This window comes from Barbus barbus, assembly GCF_936440315.1.
Source record: "Barbus barbus genome assembly, chromosome: 7".
NCBI lineage: Eukaryota > Metazoa > Chordata > Actinopteri > Cypriniformes > Cyprinidae > Barbus > Barbus barbus.
The window spans coordinates 31,236,605-31,260,710 of NC_136735.1; the positions used below are offsets into that span (position 1 = coordinate 31,236,605).

General features: G+C 35.3%; 3 protein-coding genes across 5 annotated transcripts; 2 read left to right on the plus strand and 1 right to left on the minus strand.

The window, feature by feature from the left end:
* Window positions 1-4,591: 4,591 nt before the first annotated feature.
* On the plus strand, window positions 4,592-5,947 carry LOC306872220 (putative pancreatic secretory proteinase inhibitor). The gene is made up of 4 exons (XM_079420712.1): window positions 4,592-4,653; window positions 4,881-4,912; window positions 5,036-5,148; window positions 5,236-5,947. The coding sequence occupies exons 1-4, from the start codon at window positions 4,605-4,607 to the stop codon at window positions 5,279-5,281; spliced, it is 240 nt and encodes a 79-aa protein (XP_079276838.1). The 5' UTR covers window positions 4,592-4,604; the 3' UTR covers window positions 5,282-5,947.
* Window positions 5,948-6,904: 957 nt separating this feature from the next.
* b4galt1 (UDP-Gal:betaGlcNAc beta 1,4- galactosyltransferase, polypeptide 1) lies at window positions 6,905-15,474 on the minus strand. Its single transcript, XM_079420612.1, has 6 exons — window positions 14,987-15,474; window positions 13,498-13,733; window positions 11,306-11,493; window positions 8,284-8,406; window positions 8,093-8,197; window positions 6,905-7,998 (listed from the first exon to the last, which is right to left on the minus strand). The coding sequence occupies exons 1-6, from the start codon at window positions 15,288-15,290 to the stop codon at window positions 7,869-7,871; spliced, it is 1,086 nt and encodes a 361-aa protein (XP_079276738.1). The 5' UTR covers window positions 15,291-15,474; the 3' UTR covers window positions 6,905-7,868.
* A 1,315-nt stretch (window positions 15,475-16,789) lies between these two features.
* Window positions 16,790-23,852, plus strand: stra6l (STRA6-like). Of its 3 annotated transcripts, none has more exons than XM_079420609.1 (18): window positions 16,790-16,963; window positions 17,584-17,644; window positions 17,903-18,003; window positions 18,096-18,226; window positions 19,064-19,184; window positions 19,288-19,333; window positions 19,541-19,675; window positions 19,934-20,001; window positions 20,085-20,196; window positions 20,285-20,441; window positions 20,848-20,923; window positions 21,042-21,123; window positions 21,233-21,281; window positions 21,510-21,627; window positions 21,781-21,900; window positions 22,485-22,648; window positions 22,919-23,065; window positions 23,152-23,852. In XM_079420609.1, coding segments are annotated over exons 1-18 (1,911 nt in total). In that variant the 5' UTR covers window positions 16,790-16,961; the 3' UTR covers window positions 23,373-23,852. The 3 variants fall into 3 exon arrangements, with proteins under 3 accessions (XP_079276735.1, XP_079276737.1, XP_079276736.1); XM_079420611.1 differs by having other exon boundaries at window positions 23,007-23,065; XM_079420610.1 differs by having other exon boundaries at window positions 16,827-16,963; window positions 19,547-19,675.
* Window positions 23,853-24,106: the final 254 nt, after the last annotated feature.

A 24,106-nucleotide genomic window follows, 5' to 3' on the forward strand; every position in this document is an offset into this window, starting at 1 on the left:
ATGTTTATGTTTTCATTATTTTAATTAAATTTATTGATTTATATTTTTACTAATGGTTTAATTTTATTTTAGTACATCAGGATAAACATGAAATGAACAAAAATATAGCCTTGACAACTAGCTGAAATAAAATTTAAGTTTTTATAGCCTATTTTATTTTATTTTTAGTTAACTATAATAATTCTCTCTTTATATGTATGTTTAAACAGCCAATCATTTGAACAACTTTACAAAGACTCAGGTTTGGACAACCAATAAGAAACGATAATGGATCAATTATGTGGATGATGTGGTCGATGATCTTTGATGCATGGCATGATTGCACGTGTGTGTAACCATTTATACACAGTGATATGCACCTGTAAGAGAGTCATTTTCATTCTACTGTGGTACCTTTCACCTAGACTGCAGCTGTATTATATTGTCACATTAAAATTCACAGTATCACACAATCACATATCCTTTTAATGTCATGTACTATACTAAAAGAAGAAAAAATCCTTATGCAGTACATTACGGCCTCTAAACTAAGAGTGATAGTTTAGGTCTTCTGTTCATCAGGCAAACACTGAGGCTTCTGATTGAATCAGCTGTGATTACAATGCCATGCTGTTGATGCTGATTATCTTCATTTTTTCCCCATAAAGAAAACACTGTGAGGAAGCGATCATATTAGTACTGAGTAATAGCCTATCACTTGTATTATGTAGCCGCTTAACCTACTAAATACTGAATAGTCAGCACTTAAGGATGTTTTACACAAACACTGAGTTAACATTTGATTCCACATCTAGTGTAACTGTTCTGTAATGAGTTATTTAAATTATTTTGCAAAATGTGTCTGAATTTATAACTAAATACCGTGGTACGTAGAACATCATGAATAATTTTTAAATGGTTCTAAAAATTTGATGAAATAATTTATTTTATAAATAAGTAAATGATATTAAATTATAAAATTAATATTAGTTAATTAAATGAAATCCCATATATATAATTAAAAAATATATTGAGATATTTATTATGAAAATAAAGAAATAATATATTGCTGGTTTGTTATCTTTCTGTTGAAAGATCACCACCTTTTGGCCTTACTTGTGAATCACAGTATGCTGGAAAGCTCATTCAAACACTAAGGTAGCATTGTTTTTCATTTAATAATAGTAATATTATTATAATATCTGCATTATCCATTACTGTGAGTACAAATGTTTGAGAAAACATTTGAAGCACTGTTGTACCAGAGCTTCAGGTCAGCAGATCAAAGTTTCACCTTGTCTATTATAAGCATAGCATAATACTTGTAATCATTAACCTCCTAATAATCATTTTGATTAACCTCATAAAAACATAATGTGTTTTCCTTCTAGTTTTCTTTATCAAACCAACAGACCACTAAATCATGTGAGTTTCTTCATACTATGTTGCAGTAATATTATGAGGTTGTTAAGAGCACTATAAAGTGACCCATAGTGACAGGTCAAATAAGCACTGTTAACTGTGTTTGAAATACCATAGAAGATTGTTGCTGTAACGGTATGTATTGCAATTATTAATATTCAAATATCAAATCATATCGAAGCCTAGCGGTATCTCATTTGAGTGCTTTATTGTCAACTCTGACATTGTTGGAAAACACTGCTCACCTAACCTAGTGTTTCTCATGGTTAAGTGTAGACCTTTCTATCTGCCGCGGGAGTTCACTTCCACCATCATAACTACAGCCTATATTCCCCCGGATGCTAATGCCAAGCTTGCTATGAACGAACTGCATGCGGCCATTAGTAAACAACAGACTGTACACCCAGAAGCTGCATTTATTGTTGTGGGTGATTTTAATCATTTTGGAGACAGTGCTCCCCAAATTCCATCAGCATGTCTCCTGCCACACTAGAGGAGACAAAACTTTGGATCATGTTTACACAAACATCGCAGGAGCTTACATCGCGACTCCCCTCTCCCACCTGGGACAGTCTGATCACCTTTCTTTGTTTCTCACCCCCAAGTATTCACACCTCATCAACCGTGTGAAGCCATCAGTGAAGACCATCAAAGTGTGGCCAATGGGAGCAGAGTCTGTACTTCAGGACAAGTTTCAACACACGGACTGGAGTATGTTTGCTTCTCAGGCTGCCAGTGGCTCTCACACGGACATTGATATATATACCACCTCTGTGGATTACATCAATACCTCCATTGACAGTGTTACAACAGAGAAACAGATCACAACGTACCCTAATCAGAAGCCATGGATGAACAAGGAAGTGTGGCTCTTGCTGAAAGCCCGCAACACTGCTTTCAGATCCGATGACGCTCAGGCCTACAGCATATCCAGTGCAGAAATACTCCTCCCCAACGTGCCTGAATGACTACCGCCCCGTAGCACTCACACCCATTGTTATGAAGTGCTTTGAGAGACTGGTCCTGGCACACCTCAAGAACTGCCTCCCACCCACACTGGACCCACACCAATTTGCCTACCGTAGCAATAGGAGCACTGAGGATGCAGTATGCACAGTACTGCACTCGGTACTCACACACCTGGATAACAACAACACATATGCACGGATGTTGTTTGTTGATTTCAGCTCAGCATTCAACACCGTCATTCCCTCCAAGCTGATAATTTAACACCTCCTTCTGCAGCTGGATTATGACACTTTCTGACCAACAGACCTCAGCATGTTAGGTCAGGCAACGCCTGCTCCACCACCATCACACTCAACACCGGCGTACCACAGGGCTGTGTGCTGAGCCCATTTCTCTACTCCCTCTACACCCATGACTGCAGGCCTGTGCATGGATCCAACTCCATCATCAAGTTTGCTGACGACACCACAGTGATTGGCCTCATCAGAGACAATGATGAGACTGCCTATAGGGAGGAGGTACAGCACCTGGCTGCATGGTGTGCTGACAATAGCCTGCTCCTCAACACCAGCAAGACAAAGGAGCTTATTGTGGACTTCAGGAAGAAGAAAAGTGGAACGCATGACCCCATCCACATTAACGGGATGGTTGTTGAACGTGTCTCCAGCTTCAAGTTCCTGGGAACCCACATCTCGGAGGACCTGACCTGGACCACCAACACATCCAGCCTAGTCAAGAAGGCTCACCAACGCCTCTTCTTCCTTAGAGGACACTGAAGAAGAACCACTTGTCTCCAGCCATCCTGGTGAACTTCTACCGGTGTGTGATTGAAAGCATCCTGACCAACTGTATCACAGTCTGGTATGGGAACTGCTCAGTTGCTGACCGCAAGGCACTGCAGAGGGTGGTGAAAACCGCCCAACGCATCACAGGGACACCACTTCCTGCCATTGAGGACGTCCAGAGAAAACACTGTTTACGATGAGCTCGCGGCATTCTTAAGGACTCCTCTCACCCTGACCATAGACTGTTTAACTTACTGCCCTCTGGGAGGCACTTCAGGAGCCTCCGAACAAGGACAAGCAGACTCAGGAACAGCTGTTTCCCTACTAAACTCTGCCCAATGATACCCCCCTCACACACCACTACAAACTCTTCACCCCTCCCCATCATTAAATCGATTAAAAAAACAAAACAAAAAAAACAACCAATCTACACACTGAGTACTATGTACTGTAAATTTTTATTTCTATGCACTTTCAATGTTCATTGCACTAGTGTTTATATATCTTAATGTATAGCTTATTCATATCCATTTGTAATTATATTCATAGTTTTTGCTCATAGTGTACATACATTTACTGCACAATCCATCTGTATAGTATGTTCATATCACCCATCTGTATATCATACTAATAGTATTTAAAAAAAATTGTAAATTATGTCCATAGTACTACTGCCTTATCTGTATATTCTGTACATATGTAACATATTGTAGGCACTGTATATCCTGTACCTCTGCTTATTGCACTTCTGGTTAGATGCTAACTGCATTTCATTACCCTGTGCCTTACATGTGCAATGACAATAAAATTGAATCTAATCTAATACACAGTAAATTAATTAAATCCACCTGCACTGACCTGTTTCAGCCTGTAGATGGAGACAATCTTCTTTTTCCATTTAACAAGTTTTTGACAAGTAGTTTTATTTATTTTGACTAGTGATTATTATTATTATTATTATTGTTTTTGTTGTTGGTGGTGTTGTTATCAGTGGACAAAATCCATTAAATTCACCATTAATAATAATGTAAAAATTCAATTCAAATAATATATCACAACATTTTACAGATATTAAGGGGAAAAATATTATGTTGCTCATTATAAGGATATTGGACAAGAATATTGGTCTGACAAACATTCCCGTTCTCAAGTTACTGTTCACACTGTACTGTTTATATAGTTTAACCACCAATAATAAAGCGGATCACAAATAAAACGACGTAAGAGAGCAGTACATATGACGTTCTTTATAATCCAAGAAGTTCTGTAAAATTTAGTTTAGGACAGGGCAGTCAAATTACTACACTAAACTGGCTTATCTTATGTGAGGTGTGCTTTGAGAGGTGGGAATCTGTTTGTTTGTGTGTGTGTGTTCAAGTGTTCAATTCCCACACTTCATTGCCATCATATAAAGTCATGTGAGCACTGCAGAGCTCATTCTGAGTCAGTATGTCTATACAAGTGCTTCTGTTCAGCCTGTTTCTGCTGCTCACTTCAGGTACAGTAAACATACAAATCCTATACATGATGAGTGGTTATTAATATTAATCACTTCATGTCTTTGTTTGTAAACAACTAAAGCTTGAGGTGTGTAAAACAGAGTTAACATCTTTATTGTTGTGCTGTGTACCGTAAAAATGACATAAGCACTTTTAAAAAAACAAGAAACCGGTTTAACCTCTTCTATCACAAAGAAATATCTAAAACAGTTCACTTTTGTTTAAGGGGCACAAGGAAACCCCGGCTCATCCCGAAAGGTAAGGAGTGTTTTTTGTTCTCAGTGAATGATTAACTAGTTTTTTTTTTTGTTCATTTAATTTTTAGAGGTTAAAATGATCGTTATGCAATGGCACATATGAGTGTATGTGTGCGTTTTGTAGCCTGTGTGCGCTGAGATGGCCGAGATCCACGCGTGTCCCATGAACTTCGCACCTGTGTGCGGCAGCGACGGGAACAGCTACGCCAACGAGTGCGCGCTGTGTGTGGAAAGACTGTAGGTCACATACATGTACACACAGACAGCTGGAGTACAGTCATTATTTTTATTTATGACATTATAGCATTTTTGTGTCTTTTTCAGGAAAACCAAATCTGACATTTTAATCACAAGAGATGGCGACTGCTGAGCTCCTGGACAACATACAGGATCATTAAGATCTGTGGCCAAATTAAAGCATCTGAAATGGAAAATCTGTGTTTCTTTTCTTCAACACTCAATGTCACAAAAGTCTCCATGGCCTTAGACGTTATGCTTATATTGAATTAGTTTATTTTATATAGTTTCTGTTTTAACTTTTAGTTTTTAGAACTTAATTTTAAGTTTTAGAACTATTTTTGTTATTTTCATTATATTTATTAGGCTAGTTTTTCATTTTTAAAATACGTCCATATATTTTTATTTATTCCTTTTAGTTTATCTGATTTTAGTTATTTTAGTATCTCAAGTTAACTACTAAACAAAAATGAGAAGCTAGCTGAAATGAAATATTTAAGTTATTTTATGTTTTATTTTATTTCAGTATTTATTAGTTTCAGGTAACATTTTTATGGTTTTAGTTTAAATGATAATAACTACAAAATAACTTACAATCAAAGTCTAAGGTTCATTGCACTAAAATAAATTCTAAACTACACACCTTTATAAAGGTACAGCCACAAGAAAGGGTTAAGTTTTTCTTTACATTTTTTATGATTTACATTATATTTTTCCTCTAACAAATTATTTTGCTCCATCAATTTTAAATGAACATCTATATTGTTTAAATATTATTAAACAACATTATTTTGAATATATATTTGTTTATTTTTCATATTTAAGGACAACATATTCACCAAGACTTTAGCCCCACTTTATCCTAAAAAATTTACAGTATTTGTGCACATTTTTCAGAAACAATGCTGATATTTTCCCAGTCTCTTGGATTCTGTGTCAGCTCAGCTTCCATCTGTTTTCTGCGTTCGTTTTGGAAACAGAAGAAAACTCTAGCAGAAACCAATATTGTTTTATAATCAGAGTGAACTAGTAAACTGTTTTTTTACTCTCTCTGGATTGTGCAATCCAGTATCTCAAAATAGTTACTCATAACTACTCCTAAAATGTAGCCCCATCTCTGGCCGAAAGTTCAAACAGAGACCAGAAACAGCACTGCAACTGCATTCAAAATTACAGTATCTGATTTCATATTTTCAGCACTCTGACAAAAGCATGGTAATGTTTACAAACACTATTAGTTGCAAATACTATTAATTAGTAGCTTGCTTTATTTCATGAGATTGTTTGATTGTATTGTGGGCCACTGGAAGACAGATGAACATTCCGATGTGGCAAGACTGTCTTATTGTGTTGATTTATTTGCTGATACTAAAAATCTTGTTTATTTATTATTTTTTTTAAATAAATTAATAGTTTTATTCAGCAAGGATGCATTAAAGTGATGTAAAATGACAGCAAGAGATTTATTTTTCAAATTAATAGTGTTATTTCTATTCATCAAAGAATCTTGAATAAAAATATTAAGCAGCACAACGGTTTTAAACATTGATCTTGATCAGCAAATCAGCATATTAGAATGGTTTCTGAAGGCTCATGTGACACTGGAAATTCAGCTTTGCCATCTCATCAATAAATTACATTTTCAAATATATTGAAATAAAAAACATTGATTTTAAATTGCAATAATATTTCACAATATTATTGTATTACAAAGAGGAAAACAGCCTGAAATTGTTTATGATTTGTTTATTTATTTAGCTACAGCTATCCCACCCCCCGCAAAACATTTTCACCGAGTATTCAGTGGATCCCACTACCAATTGTGAAATATTTTTCATTGCCTAATGAAACACAGCACTCAACCTCCAGCAATCAATTTTTTTGGTGTCTGTTCTGTATCTAATGATATTGTAAGACAATATTTTTTATATTTAAAATGTATTAAATACAGTGATCATTTACTCTCCCTCAAGATGTATGAGTTTGTTTCTTCTCTTGAATACAAAAGAAGGTATTTTGAAGAATGTTGGTAACCAAACTGTTGATGGTAGCCATTTACAGTATGGACATAATACTATGGCTACCATCAACTGTTTGGTCACCAACATTCTTTAAATAATCCTTTCAACAGAAGAAAGAAACTCATATAGGGTTGGAACAACACAAGGTAGAGTAAATTGTGACAATTTTAATTTTTGGGTGAACTGTCCCTTTAATATTACTCAGTGCTTGAGTACTTAGCACAGTAACATGGGCAGTAATATAAAGCTGGTCTACAAGATCAAACTACTGACGCATACTTACTACCAGAATGTGTGTACATATTTAATTGCCATCTCATAAAACTCTGTATGATTCATTTTGAGTGTGCAGGTTTGTGTTGAACTGGAATTCGCAGTATTCAGTTCTTCCCTGAGGCATGATTTTCACTTGCTGCTTTGCATGTAAGGTTTAGAAAAATAATGCTCCTTAAAGTCTGAAGCAGACAATTAACAGGCACATAAAAGGCTCACGGGTAAGTATAATGTTGAAAATTACAATTCAACTGTTCTTTCTATTCTTGTGTCCTTCAGAAGAATGTCACTTTCACTCAAACTCAGCTTTTCACCAGTGTTTTCTTTGTTGTTCGCTAGGTTTGAACCGATTCAGAGTCAGATGTGCAGTTTAATGATCTCTGAAGAGTTGCAGCAAGCTAATGCTTCTTGGGAGCTCTAGAGGTTTCATGGATTGCCGATGTCCACAGTGATTTTGGTGTAGAGCAGGTCTTTCTCTATATCTACCACTTTGTAACTGAGTGATTTGATGCCATCCGTCTTCATTGTCTGTCTTGTGTGAGCAATTCTCTTAAATCTATGAAATTGAGATGCAGCTTTAGAATGTCATTCAGTCTGTTTCTGCATATGTGTGTGTGTGTGTGTGTGTGTGTTTGTGAAAGAGAGATTACCTCTGTGGGTTTGGTTCATTTTTCTTGTCTCTTGAGTGACGAATCATTCTGCATTTACCGATGTCTCCACTCGGCCTTGATATTTTCATGCCTCGAAATACCAGCCTTCAAAAATAGTGTCCCTGAATTACCTCATATATTACAAGAGAGAATTTGTAATTAATAGTACAAAAATGATATATTTTCCTCACCTGTTAAAGATGTCATCGTCTTCTCCTCCCCAGCCCCAGTAGTTATTGGGAAAACCATTGATCTTTTGAAACTGCGCTTTACTCATTGCTGATACACCCCCAAAATACTGTTTATATGGCAACCTGCATTTGAAAAAAAATACATTTTTGAATGAAAAATTTGTCACACTGACAATCTTGATACTGCATAAGTGTTTGTGCAACAATCCCCTGTGAACTTCCTACTTACAAGTTTGAAGTCATGATTACGATATAGCGAATTTGAGTGGAAAAAACTGGCGGATTTTAACTGGAAGATTTTCTAATGCTAAGAAAATGAAGAGCATGATCAATGTTTTATCAGCGCATTTAATCGTGACTAGGGAAATGTAGTTTTTTCTCTTACATAAACTAGCCAAATCAGCACAATACCATTCAAAAGTTTGGGGTTAGTAATTTTTTAAATCTATACTCACCACTTCCACATTTATTTCATAAAGACGGTAAATATTGTAAAAAATGTTACAATTTAATCTAACTGCTTTCTATCTTAATATAATTTTAAATGTAATTTATTCCTGTGATGGCAAAGCTGAATTTTTAGCATAGTTACTCCAGTCTCCAGTGTCACATGATTCTTCAGAAATCATTCTAATAAGCTGATTTGCTGCTCGAGTGTGTCATCACACTCCGGCTGTTGTGAGCGCGCGCAGGACAGTTGGACATTGCGGTGGATCAGAGGTAAAAAATTATATAAACACTGCTCAGTTTCTTGCACAGACCGATTGTTTCATGTCTTAAGACCTCAATGTATCATTACAAGCCGCAGGGTTTAATTTGGTTTTGTCTGTGTATGCTTTTTTTGACTCTCAAACCATGGGTCCCATTGACTGCCATTATATGACTGACAGAGTGCGACAGTTTGAGTAAAACATCTTTGTTTGTGTTCTACTGAAGAAACAAAGTCACCTATATCTTGGATGCCCTGGGGGAAAGCAGATAAACAACAAATTTTTATTTTTGGGTGAACTACCCTCATTTACTAGAGTATTTATTGCCCTTAGTTTCCTCAATTCATTGTCTGGTATGGTTTTAACGTCAGTGGAGCTTTTTGCCTATGTTTTCTTGGTTTGTTAAATAAAGTATATAATCTGTGACATCAAGAAACATTTCTTATTATTATAAACAGTGTTGAAAACATTCATGCTGCTTAATATTTTCATGATTTTGATATTTTTAATGTATTCATTGATGAATAATTCATAAAGTTCAGTATTTATTTGAAATATAGAAATCTTTTGTTAAATAATAAATGTCTTTACTGTCACTTTTGATCAATTTAATGCCTTCACCTCAATTTTCATAGTCATGGTTCCCATCATGTGACTCCACTTTATCCCTCATTATGATCTTGACATGTGCTCCTTTGTTTGTGTGTCATGTTTTCAATAGGTGTGTTCAGCTTGAACCGGTGCTGCACAGACAGATCGGTGTAGGTAGGACATCAAAGTAGTGTGAGAGTAACTCGAGAGCAGACAGCTCCACGTGCTTTCCAACTGCTCTCGTAGTGTTTGATGCCATCTGTCTGTGTGTGTAGCTCCGAAATGTCATTGGTTCAATTGTGATTACTTTCAGGTATGTCTTGTTTAGGCATTGGTCCATGTATATATAGCCCTCATGTTTCTTCCGTTTCCAGTCTAGCTTTACTTGTGTAACCTGCTGTTGTTGAGTTTGTCAAGTCTGTTACAGGAAGTACAAATAATTCTATTTGTTATATTTTAGTTCTGTTTGTTTTGTGGCTGGTTTACTTTTGTTCAATAAAGCTGCGCTTTGGTTCTAACCTTCAGCTCATCATCAGTGGACTAAAATTACAAATAGCAGTATACTGATGCTTTCTAAATAATGGAAGAGCTGCATTCCTTACTCATTGAAACTAGAGTAATTGTCATGAAAGCTAAACTAAGCACACAAAGACCGAAACCAGAAACACCATATGCATTTCAGGTTCTGCTACAAACTCAATGGCATTATGTTCATAGACTAAGTCTGCTATTATGTCAAATATACCTCACTCAAAATCTACACAAACAGAGTGATTCAGCATTGTGTGGCATGTTACCCTGAGAGATTGAGACTGTATAGCCTATTGTTGATCTTTACATTGCAAGTAGGGCTGTGAATCTTTGGGTAGATAGTGAATCGATTCACGATCCATAGGTTTTCGATCTCATTCAAGAATGTTTTTTGCAAATTCAGAACAATTTGATTTGAGACCATTCACAATGATTTAAAAGTCATATGATTCACATGATTTAAAAGTGGCAAAGATTATTTTGCTTTTTCCAGACTCTCCTGTTACAGCTACTGATGCAGTGAATAGCTGATTTGGTGCCAATTGTTCCATGCTCTTTACCAGCTTCTCAACATTTACGGTTTTCTTGGGTTGACTGTTTACTTTACTCCATGTCAGAGAGGGATATATATACTCTTAAAAAGCTTAAAAGTTTATTCACAGCGAAGAACCATTTTTGGATCCACAAAGAACCATTCAGTCAAAGGTTCTTAAAAGAACCATCTCTTTCTTAACCTTTTATAATCTGAAGAACCTTATTTCACCACAAATAACCTTTTGTGAAACAGAAATGTTCTGCAGATGTTAAAAGTTCTTTATGGAACCATTTAGACAAAAAAAAGATTCTTCTATGGCATCGAGAAGCACTTTTATTTTTAAGAGTGTAAGAAATTGTCATGCTCTGCATATAGAGTTTGAACAGCTGCATTGTGATTGGTCTTCCAAGCCAAATTAACCTTGATCCCTGAGCCATCTTTCTACTAACATAACAGGATATATAATGTATGCATGCCTTGAATTTGCTTCCTGTGCTTCAACTCAAGGTCATTTGTTTAGGTAAATACATTTTGGAGCAACACGAGCAGCTGTTTTTTTAAGCTTCAACTGAGGCGGCACTAGAACTTTCAGACACTGGTGTCAAAAAATATGATGTTACATGTTGTATTGAGTTTAGGTGGTGCTTATTCTTACCTAAAACCAAACTTGTCCATGGATACAGAGAGGTGGCGCGGTTGGCTGGAGCACTTGTAGGTGTTGCGGTCGTCCATGGGGATGATGTCTACATCACTGAAGACGAAACAGTCAAAATCATACTCCTTTAGTGCCTCTACGAAACCCACATTGAGCAGTTTCGCCCTGTTGAATGTCCCCTTTCCGTCCTAAACAAACAGCACAAAGAACATTTACAATACATCTCATGACTGACACAGAAGAAAACACATCTAGAAGAAATGTAAAGTTAACATGTAAATAGATTAATCGTACACAGGTTTAATGCAAACAAGATTGCTTTGACATTGATAGTACCTTAAATATCATAGCTAAATCAGCCAATCAGCCATGCATGACCCCACTTCTGTGTTATAAACACAGAGAAAATATGCAAATAAGCATGGATTTCTTAGTCTGCATGACAGTTTGCATGCTGATTTTCATGTGAACAAGGTGAACAGGTGATAGAAATGAAAAAACAAACACAGCGAGGAGGTAGTTATGTATTGATGCATCGAGACCTGCATTACATGAGAAGTTTAAGTGAAATTGTTAAATTAATTTCAGAATTTTTTTGTATTTGGTGTGTCTCCCTTTTGCTTTAATGGCAGAAAACTTAAGCAAGACGAGAACAAACATAAACACTACCATTCAAAACCATACAAAAACCAAGGATCGAAAGTGACAATCAACAGATTTCTAACATAACAGATTTCTGTTTCAAATAGATACTGTTATTTTGAACTTTCTATTCAAAGTATTTTTCATGGAATTTTCTATTGGGTTCTCCAATGAGAAGGATCATGTGACACTGAAGACTGGAGTACTGCTTGCTGAAATTTCAGCTTTGGCATCACATGAATAAATTACATTTTGAAATATATTTAAATAGAAAACAGTTATTTAACATTGTAATAATATTTAACAATATTACCATTGAATGTAGGCTACTTTTGATCAAATAATCACAGCTTTAAAAGACTTATTTCAAAAACATAACAAAATCTTACTGACCCCAAATCGTTAAACGGGAATATATATATTTGGAACATTTTCAAATCTTGTTATCCAGAATGATTTGAGTAGTCACCTAAAAATAGTGCAGAACCTAAAAAAAGATCTTAATAATACATTTTCAGGTTTTGTTTTACATTAAAAACATTTATTTTCATGCTGGTCTCAGACTTTTGAACTCCCCTCTACATTTTGATCTTCAAAACTGAATTATGGTTTTGATTAAATCTGAACAAAGTTACATTTACTGAAGCGAGCAGCTCCTACAAGTAACAGCTATATTGACCGTCTTTAACATATACACTTAAAAAAAAGGTGTTTCATGATGCCATAAAATAACTTTTTTTGTCTAAATGGTTTCATTAAGAACCTTTAACATCAGAAGAACATTTCTGTTTCACAAAAGGTTCTTCTTGGTGAAAGAAGGTTCTTCAGATTATAAAAAGGTAAGAAAGAGATGGTTCTTTAAAGAACCTTTGACTGAAAGGTTATTTGTGGAACCCAAAGTGGTTTCTTCTATGCATCACTGTGAAAAACCTTTTAACAGTGTGGCAGTAGTCTGTGAGGCAATCCAGCACAGAACATTCCAAGCTGCGTCATAAAAAGTACTTTTTACTACACAAAAGTTTCCACACCCAAACAAAAGATACAGGTGTTTTATGTTCTATGTCTGTTCGTGTTCTCAGGTTGCATTTCTCTTTTGTTGTAATTGCCCAGCAAATTTCAAAGCAGTCGATTGTCAGACCAAGCATGTTGTCTATGCAAAGCCAAGTCACCGCATTTCCATACTTCAAGGTGAATGTCTCCCGAAGAAAAGTCTACCTTGCAAAAGTATATGTAGATCTATCCATCTATCTTAGTTGGTAAGTTTTTTTTTTTTTAATGTTTGGAAAGAAGTCTCTTATCCTCACCAAGGCTGCATTTATTTGCCCAAAAATACAGTAAAAGCTCTAATAGTGTGAAATATTAGTACAATAAGATCTATCTATCTATCTATTTAACAATGTGTAGATCTGTTGGAGGGTTGTGTGGTGAGATCAGGTGTGGATTTTAGCTCACTGGAATGTGCATGTATTGATTCGTGTGCAAACTGCGTGACTCTCCACAATCTGTGTAAGACAGAGTACAAGTTAAGAAATAGTTTGTGAGTTCTGTACCTGTTGTATGACATAAATCCCATAATCAAGCTGTTGTCTCTGTAGGATGGGGTGAAGGTAGTGGAGCCAGTACTTCAGGTGTTCACCTCTGTTTCTGAATGGGATGATTATTGCCACTTTTTGCAGAGCCACACAATCGCTGGGTTTATACCTGCCGCCCATCACCAGCTGTGGATTGTCTTTACGCACCATATCCAAATTTACAGACTCAGAAAATTCAACTCGCATTGGACCCACTGAAAGGTGAATGGGGAGAGAGAGTGAGAGAAAGTGGGGGTCAGAGGGTTTGCAGATATGAATGAGGAAGACCTCTTTTATGCAACAACAGTTTACTTCCTGTCTCAAATAAGACAAACTTCCTTTCCCCGTTTTTTGCGTCTCTAAGTTTATTTTTCCAGCTTTCACTTTTACTCAGACTGATAAGAAGGTAAAGCTTTGTCATATAAGGATATCTATTACCTAACACTGGAACATTATTTTTAAGACAATAATAATAATAAAAAAGACCTTTTGTAACCTAAAGTTCATGTCTGTTAGCTTCTGTTCATCTATGCTAAATGTACAGCTAAAAAAATAAAAAATTGGCAGACATTTACATTTAAAATTTACAGTCTTACTCTTCTGGAAAAGGGCACATAAATATTTGTGACCCTGGACCACAAAACCAGTCTTACGTCGCTCGGGTATATTTGTAGCAATAGCCAAAAATATATTGTATATATATTGTATGGGTCAAAATGATTGATTTTTCTTTTATGCCAAAAATCATTAGGACATTAAATAAAGATCATGTTCCATGAAGATACATTTCCTACTGTAAATATATCAAAACTTCATTTTTGATTAGTAATATGCATTGCTAAGAACTTCATTTGGTCAACTTTAAAGGCGATTTTCTCAATATTTTGATTTGTTTACACCATCAGATTGCAGATGTTCAAATAGCTGTATCTCAGCCAAATATTGTCTGATCCTAACAAACCATACATCAATGGAAAGCTTATTTATTTATTTGTGGTCCTGGATCACATTTACGACTCATCCTGTACTACACAGATTTTCATCCAATTAGATTATTTCTAGAATAAGAGTGTCCCTCCCAATAAAACCACCTACTAGCCTAAATAGATTGCAAATCACAGGTGTGATGCAAGTAGGCTATATATAGCCTTTACAATATAAAGCTCTTCAATACAAATGTACATTTTAATAGTAGGCCTAAATCAACAAATGGAAGAAAAAACGATGTCAAGCAATTTAGGAGAGAGTTGGGGTAAAACCAGGGTCTAACTCTAAATAAATGTATAATTTTTTGACTCAAAATTCCAATTAAATAAATGTGTTTTCTATGTTGGTTAAACAATAGGCTAGATCCTTTTTTGGAGTAAAATTTTGAAACTAGCCCTAGTCTATGGACACTTTCTCTTTCTCACACACACACAAAGAAGAAAAAAACAACACAAAAAGTTTTAATTTCAGTTTAACTTACCCAAAAGTGCTGACGTCTCAGGACATGATTGTAGTGCTTCACCTTTAATAACACTTCCATTAGAATAGATCAGTTTATTGACTTCTACCTCTGTTCCATTGTCATACAGGATGACTGCTGTTCTATGAGTTCGTGAAATAAATATATCAGAGTCTAATTGAATTTTCCGGTAATTGGTCAATTTTGTGGGCGACTCTGTTAAATAAAAAAACAGTGCAACGATGAGGTGAACCCCGCAGAGACACACGAGCACGACGCAGGATTTAGTGAAGAAACCCACATTGAGCAGCACCGACTCCTGCATTCTCACAAAACCACGGGAGACTTCACTTCATTTGCGAAGAACAGGCGAACATCAGACGACCAGGATAATCCTCCTTTTCCTGAAACTTTGCATGATAGTGATCGCGTCTGGCCACTGTTTGTAAATCGCTGTTTTCTCGGCATTAGTGAAGAGATGTCTTGAGGTCCACTGGAGGGACAGCAGTGGTGGGCGTTTCTTGAGAACTTGTAACAGAATAGAAAAGAGTCGACCTAATATATATTATCGGATGATAATGATAATGCAACAAAATTAATTTAAAATAAAATTAGTTATTTAAAAATAATAATAATAATTTTAAGATGTAGTTAATCTAAGTGGGTTATAAAAAAACTAACTTTTCTTAGAAGTCAGTAGGCTACCTTAAAGTTTGCACAGGTGTAGTTTATTGTATAGGCTACATGGGAATAATTCACTAACGTTTGACAACCTGAAAGTGTCAAAGTACATTTTGACCTAACAACCTTGAGTTAATATGTCAAGTTTGATATTTTGTTAGCTTTATAATGCAATAAGTGTTTTTAAGTATGTGTCTTTTTGGCTTGATATTTTAAAGTCACTGTATGAAAATATAGGCTATGAATCAATCAGACATGATACACTGTATCTTGTACCGTCAATTACTGGGTCCATAATTAGGCTACAGTAAAACGGGTCTTATATGATATGTATAGTCTATTGGAAATAATTGTTATCATGCACCAGTCAGTGATTGATTACTGATGAGCTCTTCTTTTCTCAGAAACAGCGCCCCCATGTGTTGGTTTGAGTGATCAACAGCACATCCTGCTGTTCCCTGGCTATCCCAAACCTTCCCAACTCAATCCGAGCAGCTGAGTTAGCTATCTTCCAGAAACAACTAAAAACTCTATTCTATTTCTATTTTATATACTTGATTTCTTTGTATTTATTAAAAACGTGACCCTCTAACACCTGCTCTCTATATTCTTTTTCTATACTTTCGACTTCATTTTATTTAATTAAAGAAAATGACCTAAAAATTGTGCCATCTAACACTAGCGTCCTCTATTCTTTTTCTATTCTATCTACTTGTTTTCTTTTTATTTATTATTTAAATAAACCTAAATGTACTGCGTTAGGTACCCGAGATTTGTCACAACACTAAAATAGTTGAAATAAATGACTATAGTCTTCAATGCATCAATTTTCTTAAGATGGTAAATGAAACTAGATGCAGGAGAAGGGCAGATAACATTTACGTTTACATTTAGTCATTTAGCAGACACTTTTATCCAAAGTGACTTACAAATGAGGACAAAAGAAAATAATTTAGTTCTAATAATTTAGATCTAAATCATCTGCTCTTGTTCAACAGCAAGTCTTATCTATGTTTGGACTACTATTACACAGTAACAGTACAGTCAATAAAACACAGTGGCACATCTCTCTTAGAGAGAGTAACACTAGTGTGTGGCCTGAGTCAAAGGTCATCCAGTCATGTGACTAGATATCTATATCCTGATTCATGAAGTGAAAGCTTTACTTCATATGGTAGTACATTGGGACTAGAGTTTGTTAGGAAGGAGAGCAACTTTATGGTCTAAATAGTCTTTGCCTATCAGCGACTGAGGAGAAGAGTATCACTCCTGTACTCCACCAGCAGAACGGGAGTCGTTGGAAACTTCAGAAATCATGTGAGTTACTTCTGCTTTTGAAACACTTTTCAGAGGGACAGACAGAGAATATTTGACAGTATACTTGATATTCTGCATTCTGTGCATTTTTAAGATTTAGATTTAAAATAACATATTTTAACATATTTATAAAAAATAAGTAATTAATATATATGTTCAACAAAATTAAAAGTGGGTTAGTGTATGTTTTGTGAGACATATTTATCCTTACAAAGACAACCAAATGTAATTGATCATTAATACTATTAAAAAAAATCATAAAAAGAAAAAAAAAAGATTTTTAGTGCAAACAAGGGACCTAGAATACAAGCCAAAAAAAAAAAAAAAAAAGTTGGGGCAATTTTTCTGTTGATAAGGGGAAGTGTTTTTAGGTCACTGGTGTGTGATAAATCTTATCTCAGATAAAATATGTTTTTAGGACACAACGTCTTACATAATAACAATATAAGTGATGATAATTATCCTAGAAATAATGCTTACTTTGATTAGGTCAGTTTGATCACAATTTAACAGAATTTAATCACTGAAGCTGTTTTCATGCAGCTTCTATTTTTCATCCAGTCTGTGCTCTAACCCCTCGCTCATTCTTTCTCATTTCTCTCTCTCCCTCTTTCTCTTAGGGCGGAATGTCAGAATGGAATGTCAGTGGATTTGTTCCTGCATTGCTCTCTTGTTCCTGCTGTGAGTACTGCCTGCATTTGTCCAGACAAAACTCTCTCCCCTCAAGACAAACATGCAACACTTTTTCTAGAACAGGAAGTGATGCTTCACTGTTAGAACTGACATGATTACACAAACTTTAGATTATATTTCTAGACTTACTAGTGTCAACTGGTGTATCATCTTGTTGTATATCACCTTGTGTTTCATGGTGCATTAGAATTGTTAGACATCTAGCATTGTGCATTTGTAATATAGTTGTATGCCTTTGTTTTTCAGGTCTGCATTGTGTTTCTGCTCTCAGTTGTACAGCGCAGAGCGAAGGCTCAGCCCTTTGAGGATCGCTTTCCATATCTCAGGGGTCGATTTGGCATTGTGGTGTGAGTGATATTTGAACAAAATCTAAGTTTAATATACATGTTTAAGTGCTTTTTAAAGTTTTGAGTGTGTTTGTGTGTGTATTTCTTTGCAGGCCACTGGATTTCATTTGCAGTCTAAGTAACCGATGGTCTTATGGTTTTGCATTTGGTGCTATTGCTCCCAGTGTGATTCAGCTTTTCTCTGAGTCCTACACACCGTTTACTGTGCCTAACTGGGCTAAAGGTAGTTGAAATATAACAATGCGTATGTCATATGATAATAAGAAGAAATGTGACCATGGCCCACAAAACCAATCTTAAGTGAGATTTGTACATCACCTGAAAATTGAATAAATACGCTTTCCATTGATGTATGGTTTGTTATGATAGGACAATATTTGGCCGAGATATAACTATTTAAAAATCTGGAATCTGAGGGTGCAAAAACAAAATCAAAATATTGAGAAAATCGCCTTTAAAGTTGTTCAAATGAAGTTCTTAGGTTTTGATATATTTACGGTAAGAAATCTACGAAATATCTTCATGGAACATGATCTCTACTTAATATCCTAATGATTTTTGGCATAAAAGAAAAAAAGATCATTTTGACCCATACAATGTATGTTTGGCTATTGCTACAAATATACCCCAGCGACTTAAGACTGGGTTCAGAGTCACAAATGTTTCTTGAGCATCAATCAACATATTAGAATAATTTCGGAGGGATCATGTGACACTGCTGACAATTCAGCTTTATCATCACAGGAATAAATTACATTTTAAAAATAAAAAGCAAAATAAAATAGAAAGCAGTTATTTTAAATATGAATTATATGCAATTATATCTAATATTACTGTAGTATATGTATATGCAGTATATGCAATATAAATGCATAGAAAAAAGCAATTAAGTAGTTTTATTATATGTATATAGAGAGAGAAAGAGTGAGAGAGTGAGAGTGAGAGAGAAATGGTCTTTGTAAATATTATTGATATGTATTGTGAATACTGCCTATCTGTTATGTACTGTAGTTTTAATCAAAGGAAAGTCACAGTCCATTTGCATGTGTGTCTCTTTCAGCCATTGTGTACCTGGTAGGAGCAATAGAAGTTGGTGTGGCCTACCTGCCATTCTTTGCTTGTCTTTCAACACCACACCGATTACTAGGAGGAGTTTTAGGTCTTCTTTACACACTCACATGGTATATGAAAACACTCAGCTTTCTGTTTTTTGCGGTAGCTGTAAAAACATTTGTGGGTTGTCGAACTGACTGTCAATTTTTTTGTATGTTTTGTGGGTTTCAGGCTCATTGTGAGACTGTATGACACGATAAGCTGTCCCTCTGGAAGGGTAGGTGAATATGATTAATAATTAACTTAAATGTATTAATTATCAACTTATATTATTATCATATTATTATGCTTTTGTTTGCATGTTAGTTATGATTAGGTCCGTGTACAAAGCGTGCAATAGTGTCTTTGAGTGAATATATTTATTTAAGATAATAATTAAAATGTGTAATTGTGATGAATACAAAATTAAAGCACATTTTGCCAGTTACAGATTTTAGGTCCTTATGAGAAATTGATCATCCTGTGGCCGTTCTTCCTGTGTCTGTTTTTCCTGCTGGGACGGTTTGTGTATATCATTGTGAAGGCAGTAAGAATCCACCTGCAGCTACAAACCGAAGAGGTCAGTTCATGAGTCCTGTTGTTATTTGTTATTTTACAATAGGGTTATATTTGCTAACATAAGTTAATGCAATAGTTATAATAAAACTTTTACAGCATTTATTATATATATTAATCTAGGTTAATGTTAACGTCTTCATATGCAAGTACATTTAAGATTTCAAGTTGTGTAAATTAACATAATGGACAAACATGAATCTACATTGCACAATAGTATATTTCTAAATGAGCACAAGAGTAATGTTTCTCTGATATATAGAATGAGGAGGATCTAAACTTCCATCAGTTCATATATGTACAGACTCTACTGAAATGCCCTCTTGGACGGTACACACTCATCCAACATTAACATGCTTTTATTACTGTATTCACACCAATCAGCCAATACTCATCCTTCTATTGTCCCTTAGGCCAGAGGAAAAGAGTTGGTTTCGAAGGAAAGTGTATGACTGGGATCCTCACTTTAAATTCCCTAACAGGATGATTGGCACATGCATTATCTCTTTGATTGGCTTGTACACGGTCAGTCAGCACTCACTAATGTACACATTGTTTATTGATTTTTTTTAACTTAAAGCTAAAAAATGCAAACGTTTTTGTCTGTTTGTAGTTGACCCTAGCAGACTACAGCTTGAGTGACTACACCTTCGACAAGCTAGATACTTTGATAGACTCACTTGCAGAGATTGCATCGTCCTGTAATGAAACAAACAATGTGTTCTCGTCACTCATTCCCAGGATGAACGAGTTCAGCTTTGTTGCAAGAAGTAAGATATAAGGTCCACCTCTTTTTCTTCTTGTCTTTTTGTTTCTGCACATATTTTACAGTATACTGTTCAAAGTTTGGGTCAGTACTTTTTTTTAATTAATAGCTTTTCAGAAACGATGCATTAAATTGATCAAAAGTGATAGTAAAGATTTTTACACTGATACAAAAGATTTCTATTTCAAATTTTGAATTATTGAATTGTAGTAAAATTTCACAGTATCACTGCATTTTTGTTCAAATAAATGCAGCCTTGGTAAGCCTAAGAGGCTTCTTTCAAAACATTAATAAAATCTTACAGACCCCAAATATGTGAAATGTAGTTAGTAATAGATAGCTGTATAGACAGACAGAGAGATTCATCTGATGTACAGTAAATTACTTACAGAATTTTTTCCTTTTCCCAGAGTCTTGGTTGGCGACAACTATTTTTTCCACTCTGACATCTGTTACTTACACTTTTCACGTGCTAGTATGTTACAGGTATGTTTATTTAAGCATTCTTTATGTACAAAATTCTACAATTAAGGACTTTCAGTAATTACCCAAAGGCAAATGATTAAAAACTTATCCAAACAATGAACTGAATTTATGACTGCAGGAAACACTTAAAGAGGTTGTGGAGGGGACAGAAAAGTTTTCTTCCAGAGAAGTTCCATAAACCAAGCCCCGCCGTTAGCGTGGTAAATAAAGATTTTTTTGTTCTTTGGGTTTAATCTACGACTGAAGACAAACTCAGTGGCATGTAAAGAGGGTTGTTGATCATCAATGCCAAATGCTTTTCTTTCTTAGGCTGCTATAACAAGATATTCAGGCTGGCAGATTGCCTTCACTATGTGGGGTATGTACATTTCTTTTAATAAGTTGATTGATTGCCTCGTAACCTCATGAGACGAGCTGAGTTTACCTTCTTTTCAGAGAGGTCAATACCTTCACGGGCATCTGTCCTTGGCATGCTTTGCTTACTTTTGTAGTATCATAGCCAGAGTGAGTCAAATGAAAGATTTTGATGATGAAGTGACATCAAATGTTTGTTGTATTGATTAAACTGATTTTTTTGTTTCTGCAGGGTTTCTGATAGTTCACTTTGTGCAGTTTCTGTTTGCCTTGCTGTTTGTGTATGGAGTCGTTCTACCAATCCAGAAGGGACACTTTCTCAGCTGGCTTTCTAGTGTAGGCATCATTCTGTGAGTTCCATCTCATAACCAAAGACATTTTTAATAAGCATAATCATCAGGCCATATTTTTGCATGAGAACACATTTTATAGCTAACATAATTTTAATTTATTAGGCTAAGCAGCGTTTGAATAGCATTAGACTGTGTTTTATGTGATTGCAGGCTGACAATACTCTTAGTGATAGCCTTGGTGGTAGTGCAGATTATTCTGGTCCAAGTGTTTTTCCTGCAGGACAAACTCTCACCTGACGACAAAGAAAAGCCCCTTGCACTCAACAACAGGTAGGAAATCTACAAATCGCCTTTTAAAATGAAAATCAAATAGATGAAGCTGTAAATAAGCGTTGACCTTAAACACTCGTGATGAGGTCTTACTATGTGCTTTATAAGTTGTTGTGATTGATAAAGCATAATATGCTACTGTTGAACATTTTGGGTAGGTCAGATTTCCTAATGTTTTCAAAGAAGTCTCTTGTATTGTCACCATGGGTTGCAAATATTTAATATATAATACAGTAAAAACAGTAATAATGTGAAATTTCATTGAAATTTCCTAATGCCAAAGCTGAATTTTCAGCATCATTCCAGATGAAAACAGCTGTGCTACTTCATATTTTTGTGGAAACTGTTTTTGAGTTTTTTTCCTCCAGGACATTTATTTGAAATAGAGTTTTTTGTAATGTTATAAATGTCTTTACTGTTACTTTTGACCATTTTAATGTGCCCTTGCTGAATACAAGTATTGCTTTCTTTCCAAAAAATAACATAAAATAAATTTTACCCTTTTATATGGTAGTGCATATAAAATATATATATATATATATATATTTTTTTTAATAATCCAAGGTTCTCATCTCCTTCCACAGAAAAGCATTCCACTGCTTTAACTACTTTTTCTTCTTCTATAATGTGGTTATGGGGTTGAGCAACTGCATTTTGCGCCTTTTAAGCAGCTGCATTGTGGGTACATGGCTGGTGTCACGCATTGATCGGACCATCATGCAGCGGGGCTATGAGTCCATGGATCCAGGTAATAATGACATATGCAGTGCATATGCTGTGCAGTGAAAAAAAAAAACCTTAAATTTTCTAAATCTCATTTTATTCACAAAATGAATCATAGGAACATGATCATTAGAATCTTATTATTTATCTATTTAATTATATTTGAGTATTTCGGTTTATTATTTATATTAATTATATTTGGGTGGTTAAATATTTTTGCCTTATAAGACTGTAAAATGTAAGATTAATTCCAGTACTTTTGTACAACAGTTATAATTCACTTTCTTTTGGGCAGGATATAGTACATGGATTGGGATGATATTTGCTGATCATTATCATAGCAACCCAGTTATGGTGTCTTTCTGCCATCTGCTGCTTGGCAGAACACTGGAGAAACAAGGACCTGCAGTGACCTCCTATGCAACTTTTAGCAATAACACAGGTGAGAATGACTCCAGATTCATGAGCGCACAAATTACTTTAAACAGACATCCCATGAAATGACTGTGCCTTTCTGCTGTTTGACAGGATGTTCAGGAGGGGGCAGAGTACGAGTGCGCTGGCTCCTGCTGTACACACTGCTGAAGAACCCTGCACTCATCCTGCTGAGAAAGAGAAAAAAACCAAACCAGAACGACAACCAAGACCCACTCCTCTTAGCCCGAGCCATCACCTCACAGGCTCAACAAGCAGCTGAACTGGTCAACAACAAAACTGTAGAAGCAGAACCAACACAGTCAGACATCTGAAACCGGTTCCTTAGTGTGAACACAGACTCCATGATTCAAAATTGGAGATTTGTGTCTGTGACTATTGCACTACTGACGAAATTATCTTTTAGGGGATATAGACTTTGAAACATTTTGTCTTTCCTTTTTGATACAAAGGGCAAGAATGAGAATCTACCTTCCTATAATACATAACTGCACTCATCAAAGCCATTACACGGGGCCTCGAAGGCATTTTATCAGAGAACTGGACTGAGAAAATGCTGCATTCGAGGTCTAATGCTTTTTGTGAGCTTCAGAAACAAATTTGAATGATTACGTGTTTGTTGGTCAATTAGTGTTTTGTAATAAAGAATGTGAAAGCTTTGTTTGGGTCAATTAATTTTATGGTTCATGTCAAAAAAGTGGTACTACCATAGTGTTTTATTTACCAAAGTCCATGACTATTGTGTTGCTATGTTTAGAATTAACTTTTTTTTTCCCTTTTTTTAATAAACAGGTAAAATAGATGTCTGTGTGAATTTATTTTTATATGCTGGTCTGATATACAACGACTTTGTATGTTCTCCCAAAAAAATGTTTCTTACATCCCTTCCTAAAATACTGTGATAAACAACATAGCATAATATTGAATGTTTATCATAATAACGTTGTATTAGTATGCCTAATTTGCACATTGTAGGTGACTGCAACACGTCTCCACTGATTCCTTAGTTTTTAGATGTAGTAAGTTGGTGTGTGTGAGCATGAATTCT

Excerpts from the sequence above, each read along its gene's own strand:
- stra6l (XM_079420609.1), top strand. Across the intron at positions 18,004-18,095 it reads GGTCGATTTGGCATTGTGGT|GCCACTGGATTTCATTTGCA; the intron begins GTGAGTGATATT and ends ATTTCTTTGCAG. Across the intron at positions 23,066-23,151 it reads AACTTTTAGCAATAACACAG|GATGTTCAGGAGGGGGCAGA; the intron begins GTGAGAATGACT and ends GCTGTTTGACAG.
- b4galt1 (XM_079420612.1), bottom strand. The coding sequence starts at position 15,290 with ATGCAGGAGTCGGTGCTGCTCAATGTGGGTTTCTTCACTAAATCCTGC. Across the intron at positions 11,494-13,497 it reads GGATTTATGTCATACAACAG|GACGGAAAGGGGACATTCAA; the intron begins GTACAGAACTCA and ends CTGTTTGTTTAG. Across the intron at positions 7,999-8,092 it reads AATGAACCAAACCCACAGAG|ATTTAAGAGAATTGCTCACA; the intron begins GTAATCTCTCTT and ends TCAATTTCATAG.
- LOC306872220 (XM_079420712.1), top strand. The coding sequence starts at position 4,605 with ATGTCTATACAAGTGCTTCTGTTCAGCCTGTTTCTGCTGCTCACTTCA. Across the intron at positions 4,913-5,035 it reads ACCCCGGCTCATCCCGAAAG|CCTGTGTGCGCTGAGATGGC; the intron begins GTAAGGAGTGTT and ends TGCGTTTTGTAG. Across the intron at positions 5,149-5,235 it reads GCGCTGTGTGTGGAAAGACT|GAAAACCAAATCTGACATTT; the intron begins GTAGGTCACATA and ends TGTCTTTTTCAG.